At 40.7% G+C, this 27,436-nt stretch overlaps 1 protein-coding gene across 1 annotated transcript in view; it reads left to right on the plus strand.

Annotated features, from left to right (window-relative positions):
• Positions 1-1,450: 1,450 nt before the first annotated feature.
• The window catches only part of STK33 (serine/threonine kinase 33), a 62,518-nt gene continuing 36,532 nt past the window's right edge, over positions 1,451-27,436 (plus strand). The window contains exons 1-10 of the mRNA XM_080913025.1: positions 1,451-1,595; positions 2,373-2,486; positions 4,431-4,544; positions 6,748-6,852; positions 11,048-11,186; positions 12,465-12,553; positions 14,645-14,732; positions 16,471-16,546; positions 20,472-20,584; positions 21,189-21,274. Of these exons, the coding sequence (XP_080769151.1) occupies positions 1,497-1,595; positions 2,373-2,486; positions 4,431-4,544; positions 6,748-6,852; positions 11,048-11,186; positions 12,465-12,553; positions 14,645-14,732; positions 16,471-16,546; positions 20,472-20,584; positions 21,189-21,274 (1,023 nt within the window). The 5' untranslated portion in view covers positions 1,451-1,496. The remainder of the gene's footprint in view (positions 1,596-2,372; positions 2,487-4,430; positions 4,545-6,747; positions 6,853-11,047; positions 11,187-12,464; positions 12,554-14,644; positions 14,733-16,470; positions 16,547-20,471; positions 20,585-21,188; positions 21,275-27,436) is intronic.

A 27,436-nucleotide genomic window follows, 5' to 3' on the forward strand; every position in this document is an offset into this window, starting at 1 on the left:
TGGCATATGACCAAATATGGTATAATCCAAGTAATTAAAAAATATAATAAGCAAAACCGATGAAGGACTTAAGAAAGGTCAGCACTTAGTTCTGGTTAAAATTTATCTGACATAGCATCACCTTGCCTACAGACAAAACTTCCATCAACCCTAATCACAGAAGCATCGATTTCTAGACCAAGGTACTGAGAGTAAGCAACAGTTGAGGGTTATAGTCCAGTCAGAGGCACCTGATACCCTGAAAGCGAAGAAAAGAGGATGGAGGACCATAGCTGGACCCAAAATGCATACCGCACCACACAGGAACATGAGAAAGAAATGTAGAGGGGAAGGAGTGAGGGGAGGCAGGTTGTAGGAAGAGGGAGAAGGTAGGGGTTAGAGTGATCATGCATTTTGTACCTGTATGAAATTGTCAAAGAACAAATAAATAAATAAATAAACAAAAAAAACAAATAAAAAGTAATAACTAAGTATCTAAGACTAGAAATATAGTTCTTTAGTAAGTTAAGAACATTTAATTTCCTATGCTAGCGAGTATTTTCCGCTTCAAAGGATAAAAGTATATTCTATGCCTCTTAAGCCAGGTGAAGCTGCCTATCAGATACACTTTAAAAATGTCTGAAGTAGGATAACATAAAACCGCAATAGCTCCTTTGGCTTCTGCGAGTTTCCCAAGGTGTCCTCCAGCCTGCGCCAAGGAGTTCATTCTCTCCCCTTCAGCTCCTACGTCTCCCGCTCGCTTCCGTGGAAGCAGTGAGCCCGGCTCGGTAGAGTTCTGTAAACCCCCAATACTAAACTTAAGAAACACTTGTACCCACTATTCCCCTCTTAAAGGAAGGATGCTTTTAATATTTTCTCTGAACTTTTGCAGTTAAATGGTTTTATAAAATCAAATTATTCTTTTTTTTTTTTTTTTTTTTTTTTTTTTTTTTTTTTTAGTGAAGTTTATTAGAGATATTTGCTGAGACCATTAGCTAGCAGGCTAGGGCTTTAAATTATGAAACCCATATGTTCTACATCACATCAATATTTTTAGATTTTTTTAGCCATAATCATATTAAAAAATAAGCTAGGCTTATTGTTGTTGGTAGTAACCATGTTATGGTCCAGTTTTGTTTTAACAATGACCTTTTCTTGGTGGAGTAATTTGCTTCTAGTTGCTGGTTTTCCTGAGATTGTCAGGAGGTGATAGGATAGGAGTTTGCTAAATGGTGCCTTCTTTTCTGCCCACAGCTCCCGTGCGTGAAGTGCGGTACCTCATTAACCCAAGGACCTCACCAACAGGAAGCTGTATTCTTTACCAGCAGCCCAGCACATTCCTTTGATCTGGTTTTCTTTTTCAAAAAGTGGGAACGTTTCTTTCGAGTTGTTTTCGTTTCGAAGTTAAACACATGGCTGGCCGTGGCTTGGATGAGATCCCCACAGACTGCCCCCACTGTGCCTCTTCTCAGGCTGGCCTACTCTCCCCAGGCGATTCTCCAGTTGTGGTGGTGGAAATGTCACAGACATCCAGTATTGCCAGTGCAGATATCTTTGCTTCACAAGAGAGGAAGAAAGAGAGAAATGCCAGCAGAGAGGCTTCTCTAAAAGATTTGGTAAATATTGAAGATTCGACAACACAAGTCGACAGCTCCCTCTCTCCTCCTGTCCTCTGAGCCCTTGCCAGCAAAGCCATTGCCTTCTTAGAGTTCATAAAGAACTGTGTGTTGCCCACAGAAGATGAGCAAAGTTGGCTGCTTATGTGTTTTGTGATACTTTCGGTCACTGTCAAAATTATTTCTCAGGATCCCAAACAATTAAGATTCTTAGTCTAGCTCCTTAAAGCTGTTTACACAGGAAAAAAACTTCTCCATGTTTATCTAAATCGGACTTTTTGATCATTTTCTTCAACTGATACAGAGTGAGATTAACAAAGGTTAACGTGTAAGCTATAGTTTTATTATCTAAGATGACGTTCTAGCTATCTATCTAGAATATAAAATATACTTTACAAAGCTGGTTCACATGATTTTCAAATAATGTGTGGATTCCCCATCAAGCTGGTGTGGCTGCAGTCATCTGTGTTAAGAGCACAGCAGAGACCACACATCTCATCTAGTATGAGTATGGTGATAAGGAGCAGTATGTTTAGGGAGAGTCAGACCCCTATTCTTCACCTAAAACTTCTGACCCGTGCAGCCTTACATGGAGGTCTTCCTTCCCCAGTGAGCCAGTGACTTGCACTGTGCCCTGGATTTGAAAACCACAGTCAATTCTTTTGTGTACAGTAAATGCTATATGCATGGTATTCACCAAAGCTTATCATTAGCATTCGTCATTAAAAGAGTATTTCATCTTAAGCGTTGCTTTTTAAAATTATCTTTTGGCCCTAGTCCATAAGAACTTTAAATGTGGAGAGAAAACCTTCTCAGCCACAGTGGAGTCGGAGCAATGTCACCGAAGGAAAAGTTCCACACATCAGAATGGACAATGGCACAGATATCGAGGTATGCAGGAAGCAAGCTAACGCTGCTAGAGGCTCAGGTTTCGTCTTTTTATTATTTTGTCTCATCTTTAAATCAATTTTATTTATTTTAATTTAAAAAATTCCACAATATATTTTGACCATTTTTTCTCTTTGCCCAACTCCTCCCAGATCTTCCTCACTAGCTACCGACACAACTTTATCTTTGTTCTTCCTCTGTCTTTCAAAATAAAACAAACTCCTGCCAAACACAAAAGCCAAAATAAACAAAGACCGAAAGGACAAAGATTCGAAGTTTACATACACACACAAACACGTATACACACAGACACACCAATAAGAAACACACAAACCGTGGAGTCCATTCTGTGTTGGCCGAGTTCTCCTGGGCATGGGCCTCCCCTGGAGTGTGCCTGACATATGCGGTGACACTCCACTGGAGAAAACCAACGTTCACCTTGCCAGCAGGAATCAACTGCAAATAGCATCTTGGTTAGGGGTGGACTTCAGGTCCACGTCTCCCTCTAGTGCTGGACCTGACTGGCTCAAGCCTCTGCAGGTCTTATGAGTACCGCCACGGTCCCTGTAAACTCATATGTAAACCTAAGATGGGAGAGGTCATGGGCACTATGGGAAAACCCAAATCTATTGTGCTGCTAAAGGAACACAGCAGTGAAATGAGTGCGGGTGCCAGGGTGCCATGCCCACAGACAGGAGTCTCGCTCAGCCCTCGTCTGCGAGGCTTCTTGCAGTAGATGGGAATTAACACAGAGACCCATGACTGGACAATGTGCCGAGATCCTTGGAGCAATTAATTCTAATGTGGTGTCTTCATCAAATCCATCCCCTTAAAGCTCAGGGATCTGTGCAGAAGAGGCAGAAAGATTGTAAGAGCCAGAGGTGATGGATGACTCCGAGGAAAGAAGCACCAGACCCGAGCTTTCAGGTTTCCTCTGAGCCGATGGTTTGTGACAGAGGCAATTAAAAAGTAAACCTGAAAAAAGGAAGTAAAGACCACAGTAAAATTTCAAGCACATTGAAGTTTTTACTAAAGGAATTGCAGACTATTTCCCACTCATGCAGGACCAAGGGATTTCACCTAAACTGGGGGTATTTGAACTAAGAATCCTTTCCTAAAGGCAGTAATACACTCTTTGTTCAGACTTTTTGATGACTCAGAAGCCAAATAATTTTACATAGCTCACCTGCTCACCGCTCTGATGACCTCTCCATTTTTCCAGTTTAGATAAATACCTCATCATTCTTTTCAGGGTTCTAATTAATATAAAAATATGAAGTAAGGACTGAAGAGATGGTCCATTCAGTAAAGTGCTTTCAGGGCAAGCATGAGGCTCAGAATTTGAATCCCCAGCTTCTCTGTAGCTCCAGTACTGGGGAAGAGAAAGAGAGAAGCGTAAGCTCAGGAAACACAAGCTGTGTGGCCTGTTTGATTGTGCAGGCGAGGGTGGCTGCACTGCCAACCATTACCACAGTTAGAGAGGGATCTCGAGGGGAGGCTTCAGCTTCCTGACCCCACAGAGGCTTCCCCTAGTGGCCCTGCCCCAGCCGGTGTCGCATGTGTCCTGGGCCCTGTGTGTGATCAGTTCAGAAACTCATCTGCACTCTGTGGATGATCAGCACCACAGAAACTTACACATACTAATCCTCAAGAAATGAAAAGGAGAGAGTTGTGTGGTTTTTACTTTGCGCTGTGAACCGGAACACTACTGTTGACCAAATTAGTTCATTCTGTCTTTGAAAACAAAAGCTAAATGATAAATCAGAAAGACTCTTGGTTTAGATCAGTGGTTCTACTGAAGCAGGTGAAAATAGTGTCTCTATTTGATCTTACCCTAGAACAGAACTCATCTTCCCTTGGCAGATAGCTTTCAGTATTGTGTGTTCATTCTTAATGCCTGGTGAATGCCACAGAGGCAGAGGAACTCTTTTGTTTGTTTGTCTCCAGGAATTCTATACCTTTGGAAGAATACTCGGGCAGGGGAGCTTTGGAATGGTCATTGAAGCTATAGACAAGGAAACGGGAGCTAAGTGGGCGATTAAAAAAGTGAATAAAGAAAAGGTAAGGCTTCTCCGTGTGGCATTCCCAGGGTACAGTGCCAGGGTGGGGTAGGGGTGGGCAGTGCAACTTCCCTCACTAACCCAGCTTGTGTCTTCCCTTGAGGGCCAGGACTGGACTAACCGCTGGAGAAGTATGGGGACCACTCTAATCTCCTGTGAAGGGTCTAGTTCCTGTACTCAGGCAGACTCGTGCTGTCTGGAGAGTGCAAAAGCATCAACAGAACCTGTATAAGTCAATACGTAAACTTTATAAGTAAATCTGAAGTCAGAACTAGTGCTCAGTATACATAGGTATAGGGCTTTCAGCATGGATGTCTTAGCTAGACGTAAATTCTGTTGCCCGTGCTGAGTTTGGTGCCGTTTTCTTCTATTTTCTCATCTAATTGTCTTTCTCTACTGTTGGCCACCCCCTTCCAGTCTATTCTACTGTCCCCGTGTATCTGCTGACTCTGTTAGTTGTTGGCAGAGGACTGGACTTCTCTTTAGGTAAATTCTAAGACCTCAAACTTTACATCAGCTCGTTATCAACTTTTACAAACTTCTCTGTCTGGATAAAGAAGCAAAATGACACCATTGTGGTGTTTTCTCCTTGGATTAGTGATGATAAGTATTGGATCTATAAAATTAAGCAGTAACCTATATGTATTTTAAAATTGTAATAAATTCCTGAGTTTAATGAGGTGGACATGTCAACTTTAATAAAGCACCTAAGAGCCCTTTTAGTATCCTTTGCAATTTGAAGCGTACTGCAGGGCTGCCTGGCCCGCTGTTTCTTTGCTTTTTTATTGTTAGTTGGGCTAAAGGTTCAGTTTGGGGATTATAGTTCCAACTTTAGCAATTACTCTCTCATTCATGTACCGGTATTGGCATTGGAGATACTAAAGCAGAGGAAATAAACGATACCTTTCAACACAGGAACTGGACAATATACTATTGCAGTGTGTACAGGTCAAGACATTTGGGGAAAGAGGTGGAACAGATGAAAATAGCAGGAGAACAATTTCTAACTTTCCAGATCTACTCTTTGCAGAAATTTTTACTCCTCATGGTCACCATTTCTCTGAGCATCTAGGCTAAGCTTAAAATGTGCCTTCTTCACACATGGGTGACTGTAGCAGAGTGGTCAGTGTCCTCCCCCCCGCCCCCAGTGATGGCCGAACAGGAAAGAGATTGGAACCATGAATGCCCCTGAGTAAATGTTTTAAACTAGAATATGTTTGCTTTATAATCTGTTTCCTTTTTTTAAGAATCATTATTTTTTTTAAGAATTCAAATTGGAGCTAAAGGTGTGTGCAGAAATCGGTCTTTTGTTACTCTTTCAAGAATCTTATTATCTTGAGAAAAGACCCATAAAAGAGGAGAATATTTATCTTCAGATAATGGTAATTTCAGTATCAGGGGAGCTGATGATATGGGCCAGAGTTGGAGAAGATAAAGAGCATCCTAGAATTTTCTAGATGATGAGACAAGCTTGCCTCCATCTGAGGGATATCCATGTGCTCCCTGGAGTTATCTTCATTTTACCCTTTGTTCCAGGCACAGTAAGGGTTAGATGTTAGCAGATACACTAGGCTTGGACTAGTCTTAAGGCAAAGCCTCTGCCTCTCTTTTTCTCTTCAGTTAACCAGGGAGACCAGGAAGTAACATAAATACTAGGTTAATTGTAAACATAATATAATGTAAATATAGTAATATATATTACATTTGTATTGTACATCTAAACTAAATCAAAACAAGACAACAACAAAACCATCTCTGACTGAGTTCCCAGAAGATTTGTTTTTGTTAGGCTGATGCACAAGGGTCACTGTGATTGAGAGATACGTTAATATTGGAATACCAAAAAGATATGTTAAAATTGAAATGAGGGGTCAGAGGCTATGTTTAAAAAATTTATGGAAACAGTTCGAGAGATTGATCAAAGCCAAATAAAATGCGATTTGAAAATGGACTAAGAAACGAAGGGACATAATTTGATCTGACTTGGGGGTGGGAGAGCCACCTCTATTTTTCTTCAGAGAGGAGCAGGCCTCCAAGGGATATCAACTCAACATGACACAACTAGTTCTTATTTTTGTCTCTCGAGTGTGTTTTAACAAAGATGCCATTTAAAACTGTAGAAAAGGGTAAGACATAGCCGACTTTCATACTGAGGAAAGCGGGAGTGGCATTCTCACAAGCAACCTGTTTCTTCATTGACTCAGGCTGGAAGTTCTGCAGTGAAGTTACTTGGGCGGGAGGTGAACATCCTAAAGACTGTCAAACATGAACACATCATCCACCTGGAACAAGTGTTTGAGTCGCCTCAGGTATAGTTCCATCAGGAGCTGCAGTTGGAAGGTTGTTATTATTATAAAATGAATATCATTCCATTCCAAAGTAGCCCTCTGGGGCATAGTTGCTCATGTCCTTGGCAAAAATCTGTTGCTAGAGATTGATGAGAACATTCTGAAGGACTTCTATTATTGATTGTATAATTAGGTGTGTAATGATTAGATTGATGTCTTTAGTTACATGTTCTGGGTGGTACATTAGAAACAAATGTTCGAGATTAGAAAAATGTCATGCAAATGAAATAGCAGGTAGAGCTTCCTCAGAGATGGCATCCTTTCCCAGTTGTCTTAGTCTGTGCACTAGAGACCATTTGATTATTGACATCATTTGCAAGGTTAGCTTCATGATCAAATTGATAAGGTTTACTTGGTATAGTATAGAAAATTCTTTCCCTTTTCTTTTTTTTTTTGAATTAGTTTTTATACAATATATCCTGACTGCAGCCTTCCCTCTATCCATTCCTCCCAGTTCCCCACATCCTTTCTCCCCCATATCTACTTCTCCACTCCCCCTTAAAAGAGAGAAGGCCTCTCTGGGGCATCACTTCCACTGAAAACAGTATACTAGGTGGGTTAGGCATGTGGACAGATTCTCTGTTCCTTTAAATCCTGATTTCATTACTTATTATCCATGAGAACATGGCCAAGTTAGTCAACTTCTCTCTGAGTAATTATCTCACCTGTGAAGTGCTGAGTCACTTGTATTGAGGGATTAAAGATGAATAGTTCTGTGGATCCAATACGTCCATCTCACCGATGTTAGCTACTGTTCTTCATTTTCTTTGCCGGACTCAAAAGTAGCTACTAAAAGTCAATTTGGGTTATGCATTATACTTTCTTAACTACAACTGCTTGGCAACAGGGCCACAGTTGTCCTTTGTGGTGACCCTGAAGGTCACACGCTTGGCCTTGTGCATGTGCCATGATGTTCCACTTCTACCATTGAGCTACACCCTCTGGCCTTTCACATGGTTAGTCCCCAGGTTTGGGACAAAGTATATGCTGATTATCACTGTGCTGAAGATTTGAGGGAGAATTCTTCCCTCACTTCTCTCGCTCCCTCTCCATCTTTCTCCATGAGTGTGTGTGTGTGTGTGTGTGTGTGTGTGTGTATACTTGTATGTATACTCTTTGACACTCTTCCCTGGAAATGTTAATTGTCTTGCTTTTTTGGACACCCATCTCCTAAACTCATGGAGGTTCCTGGGTCTGCAAGTTCTCCGTGTCCTGTAGGCTGCACTTGTGGCTTGGCAGTCCAAGCAGCTTCCCTCCCTCCTGGCATTGCTGCTGTGCTCTGCAGGCCCTATGACCCCACCTGACCCCACCTCATTCTGCAGACGCTCCTCTCATCTCATCTCTGATCGACAACTCTTCTTTCCCTGGGGCGCAGCAGCTCTCCTGAGGCTAGGACAGTCTGGTGCTTGCCGCATGGGCTTCTCTCTCTCAGACACTACTCTATGCTGACAAATGCTAATGTCTGAAGATTACATTTCATGAATGTTTCCACTTAACTCATTTAAGCAGAGGGGCAAACTAGCCTGTTACTCTACCTTGTGTACAAGCAGGAGCCAAAATACTCAGGAGTTTGAAGGCAAGAGAACTGCTTATCTCTGGTTGTCTTTCTCTATATTGCTTGATTTTGATTCACATGAGCTATATCTGTCCATAAAACACACACATGTCTAGACTTCCCATTGAAAGTATTCTGAGGAGATGAATGTCTAACTGGTTATATACTGCTGATCAGCCACTTGGACTGTACAGTGGTTTTCCGTAAGTCTAACTGTGCTCTAAATATGCACTTTACCACCAACCCTGACCGGCATGATTTTAACATTTTTTAAAGATTTGTTTTTATTTTATGTGTCTGTGTACTGCCAGCACGCAGAACCCTCAGAGGCTAGAAGAGGGCGATAGATTTCCCTGGAACTGGAGTTCCAGGTGCCTGCGAGCTGTCATGTGTGTGTGTGTGTGTGTGTGTGTGTGTGTGTGTGTGTGTGTGTTGGAAATGGTACCTGGGCCTTCTGGAAAAGGAGCCAGTGCTCTTACCAACCGAGCAATCTGTCTGGCCTCTCATGCATTTTAAAATTGACACCAATTTGTATCCTAACTATGGCTAATGCAACTTTCCCTTCTAAGGACTCCACTTACCGTTTCATATTTCTAGCCACCCTGTGGCGCTGTCCATGAAAAAAAAAAGTATGACCCAGCTCAAAGCTTATTTGTCGGATGTTTCAGACACTTTAAAATCCTACAGCAGCCTGAAATTCAGTGAATCAGAACTGTGGGTCTAGGAAGAAAGGTATTTACGTCTCTTCCTGCTTTAATGCATACTGACTGAATACAGAAGTTGGGTTAGCAGCTGATCAGAACAGAATCAGACCCCCAAATCTTCAGAGCAACAAAACTCTAGAACATGTGTTAGAATGGAAACATGGAAGGTAATTGTGTCTGATGGCAGGGCCTATGAAAAAGGTCTGCCTTTTAGTTGAGTAGAAATCTTTGAGTCAGTAAGTGTCTTTACTGTGGGATATCTAAAGACATCTTCCTTTGCCTCAGAAGGTATGGCAGACACAGAGGAGACAGTTCATCCGTGCTGTGATAAAACCTCATCACTGTACCCACGGAGTCCCAGTGTCTCATATTTGGCACTTCTATTATATTTTTCTTTCCCCTGTTACAGTTAATATTATAAACCTGATAGAGTCTAGAATCATCTAGGAGACAAACCTCTAGGCACACTTGTCAGGGATTGTCTATATTAAATGAGCCTTTGGTCATGCCTGTGAAGGATTATCTTAACTAAGTTAATTGGAATGGGAAGACCCACCTACTATGGGCAGCATTATTTTATGGGCTGGGTTTACAGTCTGAATAAAAAGGAGAAAGTTGGGGTTGGTGAGAAGGCTTGCTTCCAAGACATGACTTGGATCTACATGGTAGAAGAAATTGTCCTTTGGTCTCCATAGGTATTCTGGGGCATCAGAAACACACACACACACACACACACACACACACACACACACACACACACACATTAATTTTAAGGTTTTAAAATAATTCAAAAGAGAGAGAGAGCAAGCTGATTACTAGCTCTCATCGTTCTTTGAATGCAGTGTGGTCTGTTACCTCAAGCTTCTGCTGTGGTGGCTTCTCCATCATAATACACTGTACCTTGAACTGTGAGCTAGATTCCACTCCTCCCTTAAGTTACCTTTCCAGGATAGCTTATCACAACAGGAAAAGTAACTGAGAACCCACCTCCCTTCTTGTGTATAGCCTGTGGCTCACGGATGCCCCTGTTACCATGTGCAGCCTGTGAGCTCAGTCTGGCCTTCTGCCTGTTTCTATAGGGCCTATATGTTAAGTTTTCTACATTTCTGAACAAATGTCAATATTTAAAGATTAGTATTAAAATAACACCAAATTTAGCTTCCTGCATCTGTATGTACAGCATTGTACTGTTTATGGCTGATGTCAAGGCTGATGTCAGAGACTGTGGGTGTTTACTCTTAGGTTTGGTCTTAATAGGAATATTTTTTTGCTGTAAATTCATATTGTAGTGTTCACCTAGAAATGCAAACTTGACGTTATACAACTTTCACCTCAAGACTCTGACTTAAACACCCCCAAATGCCTTGTTTCCCAAGGGGTTGGGGAGTCCACGGTCTTGAGCTTGTTATCCAAGGTTCTTCACAAACTTGTTCCAACCTTCCCTGTTAGCTTCATTCTTCACCATATTCCTCTTTCCAGCCCGCAGCTTCCAGCATTGTTAACACAGATGCATGTACTTTAATGTTCCAGGCTTTAGAGTCTTTGTATGCTGGCCACCAGCTCCGCCGGGTTTTCCTCCACTTTCCCTGCCCAGAAATGACTGCTCACATGCTTAGTTTGAACTCTACTCAGGGAGCATTATTTTCTGCAGAGGCTGCCTCTCTTCCGCAGACCCATGGCATGATGGCTGTTAGTAAATATCACATGATGTCACTCTGCTGAGCTGCCTGAGGTCAGCACTGTGTTGCTTGCCCCTCTATTCCTCTTGTATTCAGGACAATAGCTTATATATAGTAGATAAGACATTTTTACATTAACAAATTAAAATTGTGAGCATACATTTGACATATAACTTCGTAACTTTCTCTTGTTCTGCCTTTTAAATCCGCAATGTCAGAAAATGTACCTTGTGATGGAGCTATGTGAGGATGGTGAACTCAGAAAGGTTCTGAATCAGAGAGGGCACTTCTCGGAGAACGAGACGCGGCTGATAATTCAAAGTCTCGCATCAGCCATTGCATACCTTCACGACAAGGGTAAGACAGGACTGTGCCCCTCGCCGCCGCGGTGCAGGAATGGAGCACTGTCGTTTAAGTGGGGTGGGAATGCAGGGGGGGACAAGTATGCTTTCCATAGTTTCCCTCTTAATTGACTTCATAAATATTTTAATTAGCAAAGATGCAGTCATGAGATCAGACTGTCCATGAAAAGCAGTTATGATTGTTCTTATTTTAGAAATTCAAAATTGGCTAATATGATAAAAATTAACGTAGATAAAGTGAATTTCCCTAGAATACTTGTATACCAATGTCATTAAAAAGGTATTTGTCCTAGCCTTATAAAATAGTAGGCTTCAGCTTTAGAGCAGCCTGGGTTCAAAACAGAAGGAACAGAAGTCTCCAGTGTACACCCTAGTGCCTCGTGTGCAGAGGACTCACATTATGGTTTCCCAAACTGTATATTTTACATTAAGATTTTTCTTTTTCTTTTATTCAGTTGGTTTTGACAAGTGTATAGTAACATTATCCACTAAAGTATCATCTGGGATAATTTGCCAATTCTTTAAAAGACACATTTAAAAAGAAGTCTACTTATCCTAACAGCCTTGCTGTCTCCAGCATCACGGCTGCCACACCGTTCCATGCTCTCCTGTCCTCTCTGGTTCCCCTCTCGGTGTGACTTTAGAGCATTCTCACTTTACAGATGAGGAAGTGCTCATCCACACAGGTCAGTAACTGGCTTTGAGATCTCAGTGTGCTCAGCCCCAGAGTTACGAAGACGGAAGAGTTAATGCCCCTGCACCAGGGTCTGTGAACTCAGCCAGTTATTTACAGAGGAATGTTTGATACATCATTTTAATGCACATAGAAATCTCACTTCAACTCTTACCTGTTCAACTAGGTATTTGTGTTCCAAGATTTGCTTTTTTTATTTTAACCTAATTGAACAGTCGGAAAATGTGTGCTGATATTTTAGAAAATACAGTTTATGCACATGTAGACAAGTTACAAAGTGTTAAAATGTTTATGATGACAGTAAGATTATACATAGGCACAGACCCCTATTTAGAGACCTAAGGATACAGAAAACCTTCCTGGGCCTGTGGTGTGACCCCAATTGCCTTCATTCTCCTGGGGATATGCAGCCCCTGGCACAACAGGGAGCATGCAGAGAGGAGGAAATGGCTTTCCACAGAGATGTAGAGAAGTAAAGGCAGAGGAGGGAAGCATCACAGGGCCTCCCCCAGTCTCTAGTGCTGCCCGTCCGTGTCCTCTCTGGCCTTCTGTTGCTCACCTTGCTCTTTTTTTTGGTAGATATAGTGCACAGAGATCTAAAGCTGGAAAACATAATGGTTAAAAGCAGCTTTCTAGATGATAACAATGAAATGAACTTGAACATAAAGGTAAGAGCCTGGAGATGCCACTAAACATTTCCCAGAAAACGACCAGCAGCAAAGTAGCTGCAAGATCTTTGACACATTTTGGTGACTTTTAAATCTAAGCCATTTGAGCTAAGAAGTTAAATTTTCAGAAGAACTGGTGAAAATAATCTTATGAGCTAAGTGGCGCTGCCCAGTGTGCTTTCCAAATGCAAACTCCTTTGGATATAGATCTACAGCATTAGCTAACAGCAAGCAAACAGATGCTCTGAATTCTAATTAATTTCAAAATTACGTCTGGTAATTTGATGTAAATGTGTTACAGATTTAGAGAAAAACACACCTTGGCTGTGCTTTTGATACTAAATTAATGCTACAGTCTGAATTTCTCATTGAAAATTTTCCCGAGTATTAATATTTATGTCTTAACCACAATTAATGTGCCAAGTGTTTATTCTTGAAGATTTATTCAAACTAAGTGTTCCTTAATGTCAAATAAATGATAGAATACATTATTTATTACTTAGCACTTTAATAGTGGCTGCTTTCAAAATGTGTGCAAGCGTTAACTTTAGAGTCAAATGTGTCTGTAGGTTGCTGTTGCTGAAGCTAAGTCTGTGTGCAGTATAAACAGTCTCAGCAACACTCTGGTGTCCCTTGGTGAATGTTCTTTCTTGTTCTGCTGTAAACTCCACACAGGCAGGAATTTCAGCCATTTTATTCCTTGTTAGAGGAGAACCTGAACCAGAATATGCTCAGTTAACTTTTGGTAAACAAGTGACTCAGTGCTCTCCAAATAATGAAACCAGAGCATGAGGACTTTAATATATTTTGTGTTTGTAGAGATGTTGTGTGAAGAAAGATAGATATTATATGCCAAGTGGGATATTTATGGAAACCTCTGGAATAATTGATTCAATTCCCAGCACATGAGAGGCCAAAACAGGAAGATTGCCATGAGTTTAAGGGAAGCCTGGTTACATAATGAGCTTAGGTCACCTGGACTGCAGAGAGAGGCTTTGTGGGGGGGGGAGAGAGGGGAGAGAGAGAGAGGAGAGAGGGGGGAGGGAGGGGGAGAGAGAGAGAGAGAGAGAGGAGAGAGAGGAGAGAGAGAGAGAGGAGGGGGGGAAGAGAGAGAGAGAGAGAGGAGGGGGGGGAAGAGAGAGAGAGAGAGAGGAGGGGGGGGAAGAGAGAGAGAGAGAGAGAGAGAAGAGAGAGAAGAGAGAGAGAGGAGAGAGGGTGGGAAAGGGAGAGAGGGGAGAGAGAGGGTGGGGGGAAAGAGAGAGAGAGAGAAGAGAGAGAGAGAGAGAAGAGAGAGAGAGAGAGAGAGAGAGAGAGAGAGAGAGAGAGAGAGAGAGAGAGAAAGGTAGAATGGGATTTGGCAATCTCATATAGTGATTAAGAGCATTTCCTTATACTCTGTACGGTACTCACAGTTTTGCATTTAGTGTGAACAAGGAACCTGTGCTTTTCTTGTATGACACATACACGAGCCTGTGGTTCTGCTTTGGGTCCAAGGGCATTCCATTTTGAAAGACAACCAAAGGTACATGCCAAATATTTAATAACTGGAGTGTAATTGCTGAGCTTTAGAGTGGAGCAGGGGACTGAAGTTGCAGCAAAGGCCTTCAGCCCATCTGTGGCCAAGCTATGTTGAAGTGGGTCTTTTTCTCCTTGCTAATTTGCTTAATTTTAAAGAGGCTAGTAATGTTTTAATTAATATACTCTAATTCACAAAGAAAACAATAGTAATGAAAACCAAGGATTTACTAGTTATACATATATTTGAAAGTCTTGGTGAGTGTTGATAAGAACAATTGTTTGCCTTTAAACAGTGCTTTCGACGGACCACAACGCCATTATCAGAAAAATAGAGAACACATTCCAAGGCTAGGCTGTATTTTGCAACAAAACAACTTATAAAAATCTTTATCAAGGCGTTAATAAAAGGCATGAACAGTCAACATCATGGGTTCTCTGTATCAGGTTTCCTCTCCAGCCAGAGAGGGTGGGCAGAGAGGCCAAGTCCAGTCTTTTATTGGGAATAGGAGCAAAAGCCGTCCTCAGGAAGTGGACAGGAGTCACTGGATGACTAAGCCGTGCGTCTCTTCCCAGGTGACTGACTTCGGCTTGGCTGTGCAGAAGCACGGCTCCAGGAGTGAAGGCATGATGCAGACGACATGTGGCACTCCTATCTACATGGGTGAGTGAGGAGACGGTGTGGTAGCCTCTGGTCCCATCATCTGGGAGGCTGAGGCAGGAGGATTGCCATAGATGCCACAGTGAGCTCTGATTCATAGAATCACCATGCCAGGGAGGCCACAGCACTTTTATTATCCCGTCTCTTCCCGCCATTTTCCCTCTAATTCCCAGTAATTCCCAGTGCTCTCCATTACCGAACTCAGTTGTGCCCGATTCATCTGCTGTACACTCATTTGTGTCTTCTGTTCCACGGCGGTTCTGCTATTTTATCATGCTGTTGTGGTATAGGTAGTTGATCTGTTTTTATTGCTGGAAAGTATACTTTGTTCATTGCTTTTTTTGCCTACTTGATGCATAAAGTTTTTAAATTGTTTCATCTTACAAGGGAAAAGGCTACTTTAGATTCTGTTCATATTCTCCCATTGGCAAAAGACATCTGGTCTGTAGTTGCATGGGGAAAATATATCCAGCACCCCGAGCTTTCTGCCGGCTTATTAGTTGTCTGCCCTGATAACAAGCGAGAGAACAAGAGGGAAGACAGATGGTTGTGGAACTTTGCTGACTTCCTAAATGGCTCCCTGGCACAGATACTCTGGCTCTGCCTCCCCGAGGGCCGGGATGACAGTGCAGGTTGAAATGCCCCTGATAATTAAGAAGACTGAAAAGTGGAGGCCGGGAGTCCCAGGTCCCTGCTCTGTGCTACACAGTAAAGCGAGTTCCCCTTCATGCCACACAGTCATGGAGCAACTTGCACTTTGATGGTTCTGTATTTATAAAAGAGGAACATTGTAAATGTTCAGTTATTTGGAGACAAAGTGTACAATTTGTGAACTATTAGAGTTCTCCTGTGTGTGTTTTAGCTTCTTTTTGCTGTTTTCCATTCCTTTTAGTCATAGAGAGTGGGAAAATTAAAATTCCATTTGATTTTAGTAGTTGTTATAAAAGTGTGTGTGTGTGCGCTCACGTGCACGCACACATGACCAGTGTGTTCGTGGAGAAGACTTGTGTAGAAGGCTCTGAGTGTTCTCTCGATAAGCATGGAGCTTTCCCATAGCAACTATAAAGTAAAGCCCTCAAACTTCATCTCTAAAGGAAGGCCCATGTGGTGAGCGCCTCTGTTAAGCAGAGCACAGAACTGTGTCACACGTGCTTAGAGCCTCTCCCTGGCCTGGCTCAGTGTATTATTGCTCTGGTCGGAGGTGACAGTGCTTTATATTTTGGTTTTTTTACTTAGAAAATGTGGGAAATAATATGTATTCTGTCATTATAGTGCTATTAAATTATGATTATTATCATCATTATTTTGCTGAAGTGATTTATGACCACAATATTAGCTTTTCTTTGAGTTCAGATTTGCACATACTTGCCTTGATTTAAATAATATTTAGTAAAGTTGTGTGTTTCCTTCTGTTTTGGGGAGACTCTAAGATATTATTGTCTTCTAGAATAACTATACTATCTTTGTAAAATTAATCATTTCATAGAAATAAAGAACTGCACATTTAGTAAAGCAGTTTATGCCATTGTCCCATTAGGAGCTAATTGATAGGAGTGAGGATTTGGTGACATCAGTTGAAAGGCCTGTACATTATTCATTCAGCATCTGCTCTTGGCTCTTTTCCCCCCCCCAGAGGAATAAATTACAAAACACATCAGCACATTTCTCATGCTTTGTGTTTAAGCATTTAAAAGTAATTTATTGTATTATTAATACCATTTTATTTCTGCTTATTTGGCAGCACCAGAGGTCATCAATGCCCATGACTACAGCCAGCAGTGTGACATTTGGAGCATAGGTGTCATAATGTACATTTTGTAAGTAACTTCCTGAATGCCCAGTGTAAAGAAGACCAAAGTCTCTGGCTACAGATTGACATAGACTTTAAACTAGAACTAAGCAATACATTTTTAAAGGAGTCATTTAAAATCAAACCGAGCTGCGTACTCAGTGCCCTCTCACCAGGTCTCAGGACCACCTCCCAAGTACTTGTTTAGTGTATGCATTTGCACCGTTCAGTTTTGCTTTGCACTAATCTACAGGTGCAACAGTGTCCCGCACGATCTGAGCTAAGTGAAAATCCACTCTCCTCGGTCCCTTGCCACAGCGTAGAGCTTCATCTGCAGCCCATCAGGGACAGGGAAGTGGGGCCACGTGGCCCGAGGTTGCTTTAGGATTTGGAGAGTGTGTTGTATTTTTCAGTTCCCATAGCACCGTGAAAGCCTCCGTAATTCTTGCTCGTCCTTCCCTCTCACTCTCACAATTCTGTCAAATCCCAGGCCCTGAAGAGTTTGCCTGTGAAGTGCCCTCAGCCATTCCTGGTGAGAATATCTTCACCTCTCTTCATCCCTATGGGTTCATCTCCCTGGCTGTTTTCCCTGCCTCTGTTCATCCTCCTCTTTGTCTCTGTTTACACTGCGCTCAGGGTGGTCTGTCTGTATCATTCTCTTCCTGGACCAAAGCCCTCTGATGATGACTCCTTGCTCTAAAAAGTTATCAGCATATTTGACGTGGTGTGACTTAGCAAATAATTTACAACTAACTCTAGCTTGTTTTTCCAGTCTTGGGCTGCGTGTGCATTTTCATGTGCTTAGCTTTTTTTCTGTGATGACTCTCAACTATCCACATCTATCCACATTGTATGGTGTGTGTGTGTGTGTGTGTGTGTGTGTGTGTGTGTGTGTTTGTGTGCATGTGTGCCATGAGTATTTACTGTTGTCTTCTTTGAACTTCTCTCTCAGATGGGCCAAACACTAAAGCTTTCTATTTTCCTAGCTCCTACCTTACACAGCTGATATTCATTTATTATGTATAAACCTTCCTGCGTTCTACATAAGATTTAAGGCAACATACAAAATAGTGCCCCCCCCACACACACACAACAGCTGGAATGTTAGCTTAGTTGGTAAAGTGCGGGCCCAGCACACAGGAATTCCTGGTTTGAGCTACAGCATTGTATACACCAAGTGTGGTGGTTTATGCTTGCAACTTCAGCACTAGGGAAGTGGAGGCAGGAGGATCAGAATTTCAAGGTTACCATTGGCTACATAGTCTAGTCTAGACTAGGCTGGGCTCCATGAGACCCTATCTTAATGTAGCAATAGCAGTACTAATATAGAACTATTTAAACAGCAAGGTTTGCTGTGCATGTGCAGCTTTGATAGTGCTCATTGAGCTGTGTGAATAACACTTTAAAGACCGAATTGCCTGGCAATATTATAATCTTCTATCTGCTGCTTTGTTCTAAGCTCTGAAAGTTCAAATTACTCCCCTTCCGGCATCATCACTCATTCTCTGGCATCTGAGACAATGGTCAGCCCACGCTCAGTGCTCAATACACATGTCAAATTGAATTAAGTGAATTGTCTAAGAGGTGTTCTGAAAAGCGAGTGGCTACTGTTCTTGTCTTTCAGTGACTCTGAACACTTAAATGTCGATGCAACATTAGTTTTATGGTCGTGTTGGAGATTTCACTGTGCACCACCTCTTCCACATCGTGTCTAAATACTAACATCACTGTAGTAACATTTTCACAGCTGTGTGAAATGGAAGCTGGTTGGGCCACATGCATCACTGCTTAGACAGCATGAAGTATGAATGGATTCATACAGCTTTGATCATTGTTCTCTGCCCATTAGAATCATGGTGCAAAAGTCCAGAGTTTCATCTTTAATTAAAATGTAACTATTTAAATAAATCCTTCATACTTTTAAGAGTGTCTACACAACAAAAGTCCATACTAATCTGCATAATGAATCCTTACAGAAGTGGAATATTGTTGGCTACTCTTTTCCTCTTTCTTAAATCTCGAATTTGAATATTTCTGCTCCAGAGCATGGCTGCACATCATAGTAAAGGCATTGTCCTGTCTTCACCGAAGACTCTCACTTAGCTCACCAGCGCCTACTCATTAATCTGTTCGAGCCCCGTGGCACTGTAGATAATTCCCTGCACCCTGAGCACAGCACATTACTGTCTTCATGAGGGCCATTTCCTTGTTTATCAGTTAACTTGGATTCATTTCTACTTAATTGGACAATGATAACATATGTTCTCAAGGTGAAATTAACATAAACAAATACTCTTTACGGTTCCTGCCCTCTGCTTTCCCGATTCCTATGAATGCAACAGAAAATAATAGAAAGCTTTAAGGGGCATTTTTCATGTCATGGCTTCCCTTTTCTGGATGTGCTAGGAAATTGCTGTCATAAAGTTCCATATGTCGCTGATTGACCAACCATTAGATACATTTTGTGTAAATAAAATTGCAAAGGAATGAAAAAAGTGGAAAATTTAAAATGTAGCCCTTAAGCTATATAGTTGCATGCAGAAACCGCTAAGACATTGGAGGCCATGCATATCACTGCTTGATAAGAGGCTCAATGAGCTGAGCCTTCGGTGGCCTGTACTTGTTATAATATATAGTAATTGTCCACACAGCCATTTCCCTGGTTATTTTCTCTTTGTGTCCAATGGCTTTTAAAGTTCCATTTTAAAACTAAGCAACAGTAAAGCAAATAAGAAGAAAGAAGTCTCAGAATGAGCTTGAGAAATAAAAAGTATAAATGTAAGAATTTGTACAACAGCTTGACAGCTACTGGTCTGCCAACAAGAAGCTCTGACAGGAGAAGCTCTCTGCGCAGCAGTGAGCCTAAGCCCCCCCACTGCTGGGGAAACTCCCTTATTTTCACGGTCATGAAAAATACCGAACGTTAGCTTGGTCAGAAAATGTTCACAATTAGAATTTTAGAATAAGGCTTAGAAAAATACAACTGAATAACGTCGCTGAAAAAATAAAGTATAAAAGACTCAGGCTTTCTTAGACTGGGAATACACCAAACCTTGGCAGGCGTGATGGAGGAATGCCCTTTGGTTTTTAGTGAAGGTGGAACATTGCCTTTGCTGTGTTACCTCCTGCTGGGTTGTCCCTGGGCATAGCTGTTGTTTATCTTCAGGGTTGTCTTAATGTTGGTGATAATTATGGTAACTGAGAATAGACCCTGAGGCACTGAACCCAACTCGGAAGTCTATCAATACAGTTCTGACCTAGATCAGCTAATAGAATCAGCTTGGTTGACTCTCCCCAATCTCTGTTAAAAAGAAGCTAGCAAATAGTTCCTGTGTTACAGATGCAGATGGGCCACGCTTGCTTCAACCAGAGTGCTTGGCTGTACTGCTGTTGACTTTTCGTTTACCCAGCATCCACCCTTTCTTACTGATGATTTCCTCCTGACTTTCTTCTTCTGAATACTACTATTGGGGACTTGTGTCGGCTTTAATCCCTTTCAGTGTTGGCTCAGAACCTACAGACATTTCCAGGGTTGTTCTTTTATTTTATTGTTACCATTACTAACATTTGATTTAGTATTTACCACAGACAAAACTCTTGCCTGGCCATCAAACTCTGATGAGTTTTGGCAGTCTCTAATAATCCACGTGCTTCCATAATGAGGTATACAGTTTGGACTTTAAGCAGTCATCTCTCCTTGCTCATATCACTGTTACTGTGCATTCTTTCTCTCACACCTTCCTGCCCTGTGTCTCCCCAACCTACAGAGGCCTTGGGGCATTCGTAGATCTGAGGCCTTAGTACATAGGCATTCCTCTACTGTGTCATTTCTCTCAGCATTAAGAGGAGACCAGCTCTGAGTCTTCTACCTACAGCCAGAGAGCAAGTCCTATAGAAAACTGATTTATGATAGTCTTACACTGAAAACCTTTGAACAAAATGTCTTTGTTTAGACTGTGTGGAGAGCCACCTTTTATGGCAAATTCAGAAGAAAAGCTCTTTGAGTTAATAAAGAAGGGAGAACTACAATTTGAAGACCCAGTCTGGGATTCTGTGAGTGATTCTGGTGAGTATGGGCTTGTTATTATTTTCCAAAGCCAACAATTAATATAAGGAAAGTATTCACTCATAAAACTGTTGTAAATCTCTGGTTAGTGATAAATCGACTTTAGAATTAAGTATTTGCTTGTGGAAATAGTGATATCTCCACCTGTGATTATCCATGGTCAAAACTTCTAGAAAACAAAATAAAACTGAACTAAAAATATTAATTAAAAATTAAAGGGGAAACTTGCTGTTTTGAACCCAATTTTCACTATACATCATTAATTCATGTTATCCAGCAATAAAGGGCATTCAACTTTATTTATTAGGCCTGTGTGTTGATGACACTTGGGACACTTTGTATTATTCAATCATAACCTAAGTAAATATGGAAATGTATAGTTTCCGTTTTTCCTTGTTATTGTTAATTGTGTTGTAGGATGTTTCTTTTTGAGTTGTCTAATTTTTTGGCTCATTGAAAAGTTTTGGATTCAAACAATCCTCCTGTCTCAGCCTCTTAAGTAACTGGGGCTCCTAGCCTTTGTCACCATGACCAGCTGATGTGTGTGACATTAACTGAGGTTAAGTGAAATAAGATTTCAGGATTTTCTCTTCTTTATTTGCAGCAAAAAATGCTTTGAAACAACTCATGAAAGTAGATCCTGCTCACAGAATCACAGCTAAGGAACTTCTAGATAACCAATGGTTGACAGTAAGTTATGACACTCTTTTTTAAAAACCTTTTTTTTTTTTCCTGACATCACTCGTTTTACATGGTCTTATAGTCAATTAGCTCTGTCTTCTGACAAGTTTAAAAGGAGTAGTGAGTCTTGACACATTTCTGAAATGGGCATTTCCAAATGGTTATGACTGTCACCACAGTTGCTTGTATGTATTTATAGACATTCAAGTGAACTTTGTTCTTTGTCACGGCTTCTTCGTGTCCAGTAGAACAGACCTGAGGAACGTCTTAGGAAATGCATGCAGAAGGAAGCAGATGGGACAGGTTCCACATGTAATGCTCTAGAACCAGTTAAGGTTCACTCTCCTCTCCGGGGCCTTGGAAAACAGGCCTCCAAAAAGCTATTACCTAGGCTGGCACACTTCGTCTTTATTTGCATCTTGCTTCATTAGGCTACAAATCTTGGGTGTGACACTTGGGCCTCTGCATTCCTGTACCAGAGCAGAACTCAGTCACAGACAGAACTCGAGTGAGGCTGCTATTGAATCTTTAGCTGCAAACATTGCTTTCCAGCTGTGTGTCTCTACTTCTCAGCTGTCTACTGTTGTCACCTCGTGGGGTGTGAAGGAAGTCTATAGTCTCTAAGTGGAGCAGGCAAGGCCTGGGATGTGACGGCTGGCGATTGAGTAGCCATAATGGACAGAAAAGCAGGACCACAAACTGGGGTTGGCAAACAACAATGAAATACAGGATCCCAGGGCTTGTAGTTCACAAAGTTTCCATGCCAACCCATTCCAGATTTTTTGTTTTTTAGCAGAAAGCACATTTTAAGAAAATTTTAGGGCACTTTGAAATATGCAACAAGCCTAAACCCACTTATTACAATCATCAATAAGCAATGAGTTACTGAATACTGAGTGAACAATCCCTAAGTCAATAGGTCTATAGAGATCTTAAGAAAAGTCTGAGGCTTGATACTAGGAGTTACTAGTGCTATATGAGATAGTTAATTGACAATATTCACTAAAAATTAAGTACAAATTTCAGTACCTATTCAGCTAGGCACTATTTAACCACCAAGGACACAAATGTAATTATGTTTGAACTGAAAATTACTATGTAGTTACATTTTTAAAAGTCATTCTAGCCATGAGGTGGGCATTGACTTAGAGACAAAGAGTTTGGTAAATGTTGAGGAACCATTTCTGAGAGGTGGTGGCAGTCTAAAAAGCATAGCAATAACAGAAACAAAGAAAAACTCATGTGCGACATAGGTTTTAGAAGTGTGACTGAAAGGCCTGCGGATGTAGCTCAGCAGCAGGGTCTTGCACAGTGTGCCAAAAGCCTGGGTTTGACGTTGAGCACTGAAGAAAAGGAGGGAGCGTTGGACGGGCTGGTAAACGTGAGTCATGGAATACGATGGGTTACACACATCATAAGGGCGTGGGAGGAAGAGCGGGTGAGATCTAGAGTTTGCACTAACAGCCGGTAGAACGGTGGTTCTGTTATTGAGACGCTGACAGCTGTGGAAGAGCAGAGTCTTCCTGTCGGACATGAGGTATGTCGAGAGCTCTGACTTAAGTATGATAACTGAAATGCTGTGTGACAGGCAAGCAGACATGTCAAACAGATAAAGAGATACAAGTCTGGAACTGGGTTATAAACGGGAAACTCATGAGTAAGTCGATGCCATGTAAACCCCGGGGCTAAAGAGAGAAGTTAGGAAACAAGCAAAAACAGAAGAAGCCCTGATATGTTTAGATATTATAAATATATTGTGCTATCAGTTTTAAAATTCTCAAGTTTTCCTTTGACAAATTTGAGTCATTTCTTTGAATAACAGTTCTTTTTTTTTTAAAGTCTAAAACCTAGTTTTCAATCAAGAGAGTATTATATCTGTCCTCTTCTGTAACTATTTTGATCTCTTCTGGGATTCTGTGCTGTAATTATTTCTGGCCCAAAGTAATTGTGCAAATGAGTTAGCTGTGAGATCATTGTAAAAATGTATGGAGTAGATTTGTGGTACAGGAAAATAAAAAGTTGTAAAACAGATGGTGTGCCTTAGAATTTATCTCCTCTGAGCATCACACAACATTCGGTTTGGCCATTTAATTATTTGTTTTCTAATTAGCACAGCTTTATTTCTGGCTTTGGTCATTTTTCCAGAAGTCTCCATTTTCATGCCTCTAACATTTGTCTCTCTGAAGTCTTTGCCAAATGGATAAAAAGTGACAGATAATGTGTACTATATTGGACTCTCTTAAGTTCAGTGTATGAAATTTAGAATGTTGGCATTTTACAAACTTCTGAAAGGCGTGACTGGTTTTTTCCTAACACTTGAAGTCTTCCTTCCTTCAATTCATGTCCTCTGTGTGAAATAGTCTAAAGAGAGGAAGATGGCTCCCTCGGAGTCTCACTGCTTCATATCAGCCTGTTTTTCTCAAGACCTAACACTTGGTAGCATTTTCTTTTCAAAGAGCTTTATTGGACAAAAATGTGTCTGTAGTTTAGCCTATGTATTGTGCATTTTGAAGCATAGTTTATATCTTTAGAGTATTCCAAAGAAGAATTATTTTATATATATATATTTAAGTGAGCAGAGTTTCAAATAAATGTGAAGAGCAATCCTGGTTTCAAAAGCTGAATGGTAGATGTGGAGAAAAGCAGCCAAGGTGACTGTTCCAGCAGGGCAGGGTTTGAAGAGACCTCCTCTGGCTGCCAATACGTGCTTATTTTCTGCGTTAGCTGCTTTGCCCTTCCTCATTCCCATCCATCAGCATCGGATGGGGGGATGGACATTTCTTACTAGATCATTTCAGTGGCCTCTTATTTTCTTCAAAGCCCTAGGTCACAGGTTAACACCAAGAATTTACATTTTAAAAACATGTGTCTGAGACATTTCTTCTGGCTGCTTACATTTTAAAACCACTGGAATAAATTAATAGAATTATTTTTTTTTCCGGTGGCTTGTGAAAAGACAGCTTCCAGTTCCAAGCTTTATTTGAATTTTTCAAACATGGGTAAATTCTTCAACATGTTTTTAATACATGGTGCTAGGTCACAGACCCCCTGGCAGCCCCTTTCTCTCCTAGAAACTAAGCCCCACTTCCCCTGTTGTTCTCTCTAGAATACAGATTTGATAAGAAAGGAAACTGTGCTGTGCTGTAGCCTTGCAATCTCTCTGACTTGCAGCTACAGGGTAAATTTTTGTTCTACCTAGTCCTGCCTCGGTGCCTGCCCTTGACTTATAGTCCAGGCCAGCCTCGATCATGTGGTATGAAGCTTGCTCGCCCTTCTATCCATGAGTCAGAAGTTCCCTTTGTTCTTTGGAACTGAAGGATATCTGTCCATTCAAGGCCTCCGTCACAACTGGATCGTGGCTGTCAATGGTTGTGAGGCTCTCTCCCTTACAAAAGTTTGTTTTGATGGGTCATTTATTATGTGTTAGCACCTTACTACAAACTTATTATTCTTCCTTTACTGCTTAATATCTACCATCTGTCAGGCCTGATGCTAGATAATAAAATGTAAATACATAAAAGGCATGGTCTCTAACATAAGGAACTTACAATGTAGTAAAAAAAAAAAAAGAAGAAGAAAGAAAAGGCAAAAAGGCCATATATAACAATATATAACATGCAATGCAAGGACTAAGACACAGGGAATTTCTAAATGATCGGAGGCAAAGAGGTAGGTGTTAGGAGGCCAGAAGTTCAGTCTGACAGGCAGATAAGATGCTGAAGGAAATGAGTGGGAAAGGAGATGAAGGAAGAGAAGGTAACTGTGAAGAGATTAAACCTCAGGTGGAAGGTTTGACCTTCATTTCATAGTGTCGAACAATTGTGGGCAAGGCCTACTTGAAAGGTGGCCTATTTTAAATGAGTCAACATCCATTTAAATATTGACCCATATCTTAGCAAGTATCACTTGACTTTACATCTTCAGGCACCGTCAGAGAACAAAAAGGAACCACACAATCTCTCCCACAGGCCATTTCCCAGGGGCTGAAGTGTGCATCTTGCTCTGTGGCCATACTCTGCAAAGAGAGGCTCTGGTGACTGTGGCTCAGGACTCAGTTCTGGGATAGTCTCTCCCAGTGTGTAAACAGGGCCTTTGTTCATTAATTTACACTTTTTATTCAAGCTTTAGCCATTAGCTTCTGACCCTTAGCCTTGATAGACACACCTGTAAGAGAATGGAAATGTCCCGCTGCCTAATTAATTATGGGCTATTTTTCTATCCTGTATATTTTCATCCCAAACATTTTAAAATTTCTTCTGCTATTCTAGTACATAGTTTCTTTTGAATTCTAAATTATGTTATGCATACATATGCATGCATATATGGATATGTTGTTGTATCCCTGACTAATGAATCTTGCAATAAAATTATGTTAGGAAAAGGTTCATGAGCCATGATGTAGTCAGTACCCAAAAATGAAATATATTTATTGAATAAGCACAATGTAGTGAGGCGGCAGTAGGGGTTAGTCTGGTATAGTCTCAGTCTGTGGATTCTCCACAGTTCAGTAAGGGATTTAAAGTGAAGCACAGGCAGATCTGGTAAGGAGGACTCACACATCCCGTTGTTTAGCAGTAGTATGCAATTGGGGGATTACTGGGGTAATATATTAAGCTTATCAGAAGAACAATAACTTTAAACCTAAAATGTTATATCCATCTAAATGGTCAAGACTAATGGCAAGAATAGAAATAATGAAAGTATTCTTAAACATGCATGACCTCAGAGAGGCCTACACTTAACATGCTTGATGGAAATGTGAGAAGTTGGGTGCACACAGTCTTTATATACCTGCTGTAAGGGTTATTGGTGTCTTCAATGAAACAAGAAACAATACGAGAAGAGAAAATATGTTCATAATAATCTAGAATTATCTAAACATTAGGAGCACTGGGGAGGGAGGAAGAACATGGTCTCTTAAAAAGGATAAAAAAGAAGACTAATAGATATCAGAGTGGAAAGCACTGAAAAATTAAAAGAAGATATATCTTCATTTATCTATCTATATATCTATCTATCTATCTATCTATCTTATATATCATCATTTAATCTTTTAATCTGTATATTATAACATATACATAATATATGGTAGAGCAATTGAAATAGTCAATTCAAATGGTACAAACATGTCCAAATTTAGATATAATTATAAAGAAGTTGATTTAGATGCCCATTAAAGATATATTATGGAATTGAAATTTTAAAATCTATATATTTATAACAAACACATTTGTTAAAAAAAAAAACTCTTATGAAATTTGTTCTTTGACTATTCCATACATGTATGTATATAATGCATTCTGATTTCCTGAACTTAAAATGTCAGGGGAAACCCTAACGGAGCAAAGTAAGGTAAAATGTATTTGGAAGGTAAGACTGAGAGTGGGGCTGAGCCAGGACACACAAGTCGAGCAGAGAGGCAGGGCAGTCTTCTAAACAATAAGCAAACAGAAAAAATGTTAAGAAAAATTCTGACTTGGTTGTCTTAGTTTATGTTATGTTATGAGAGTTTCTCCTGCATGTATGTGTGTGTGCTCACAACCCTCTGTTCCAGGGGATGTGACACCATCTTCTGGCTTCCTGGAGCATTGTGTGCATGCAGTGCACACACATACATAGATAGAAATGGATCTCTCTGTAATGCAAAGTATTTTCCTCCTAATTTGTATTGTAGTTCTCTATGTATATGAACATAAGCCCTTGTCGTTTATATATAAGCACATTCATGAACGCATATATGTGTATATTATTTCCTCCTAGCCTATAATGTATCTTTTCCATTTTTAGTGCTGTCTTTGGTGAACAGTTACAACATTGGTAAAAATTCCATCTATTATTTTTATTGTATAATTAATAGTCTCCATGTCCTGCCCAATATATTTTTTAAACGTACTCCAAGGTCATGAAGATGATCTCCTAAGTCTCCTTCAGAAGGTTTTTGAGTTTTAGCCTCACATTTATATTTTTGCTATATTATAAGGTTCTTTCTACATATATTGTAATGTATAAATAAAGGTTTATGATTTATATCCTCAGGACAGGATATCCAATAATCTAGGCAAATGCCATTTTGAATGAAAAAAAAATGTCTGATACTTATTGTATCAAGTTAAAATAGCTAAACAAACATTCCGCTTTGCACATATGCATGGTTAAGCTGTAATCTGCTGT

This window comes from Micromys minutus (genome assembly GCF_963924665.1).
Source record: "Micromys minutus genome assembly, chromosome: 2".
In the NCBI taxonomy this organism is placed as follows: Eukaryota; Metazoa; Chordata; class Mammalia; order Rodentia; family Muridae; genus Micromys; species Micromys minutus.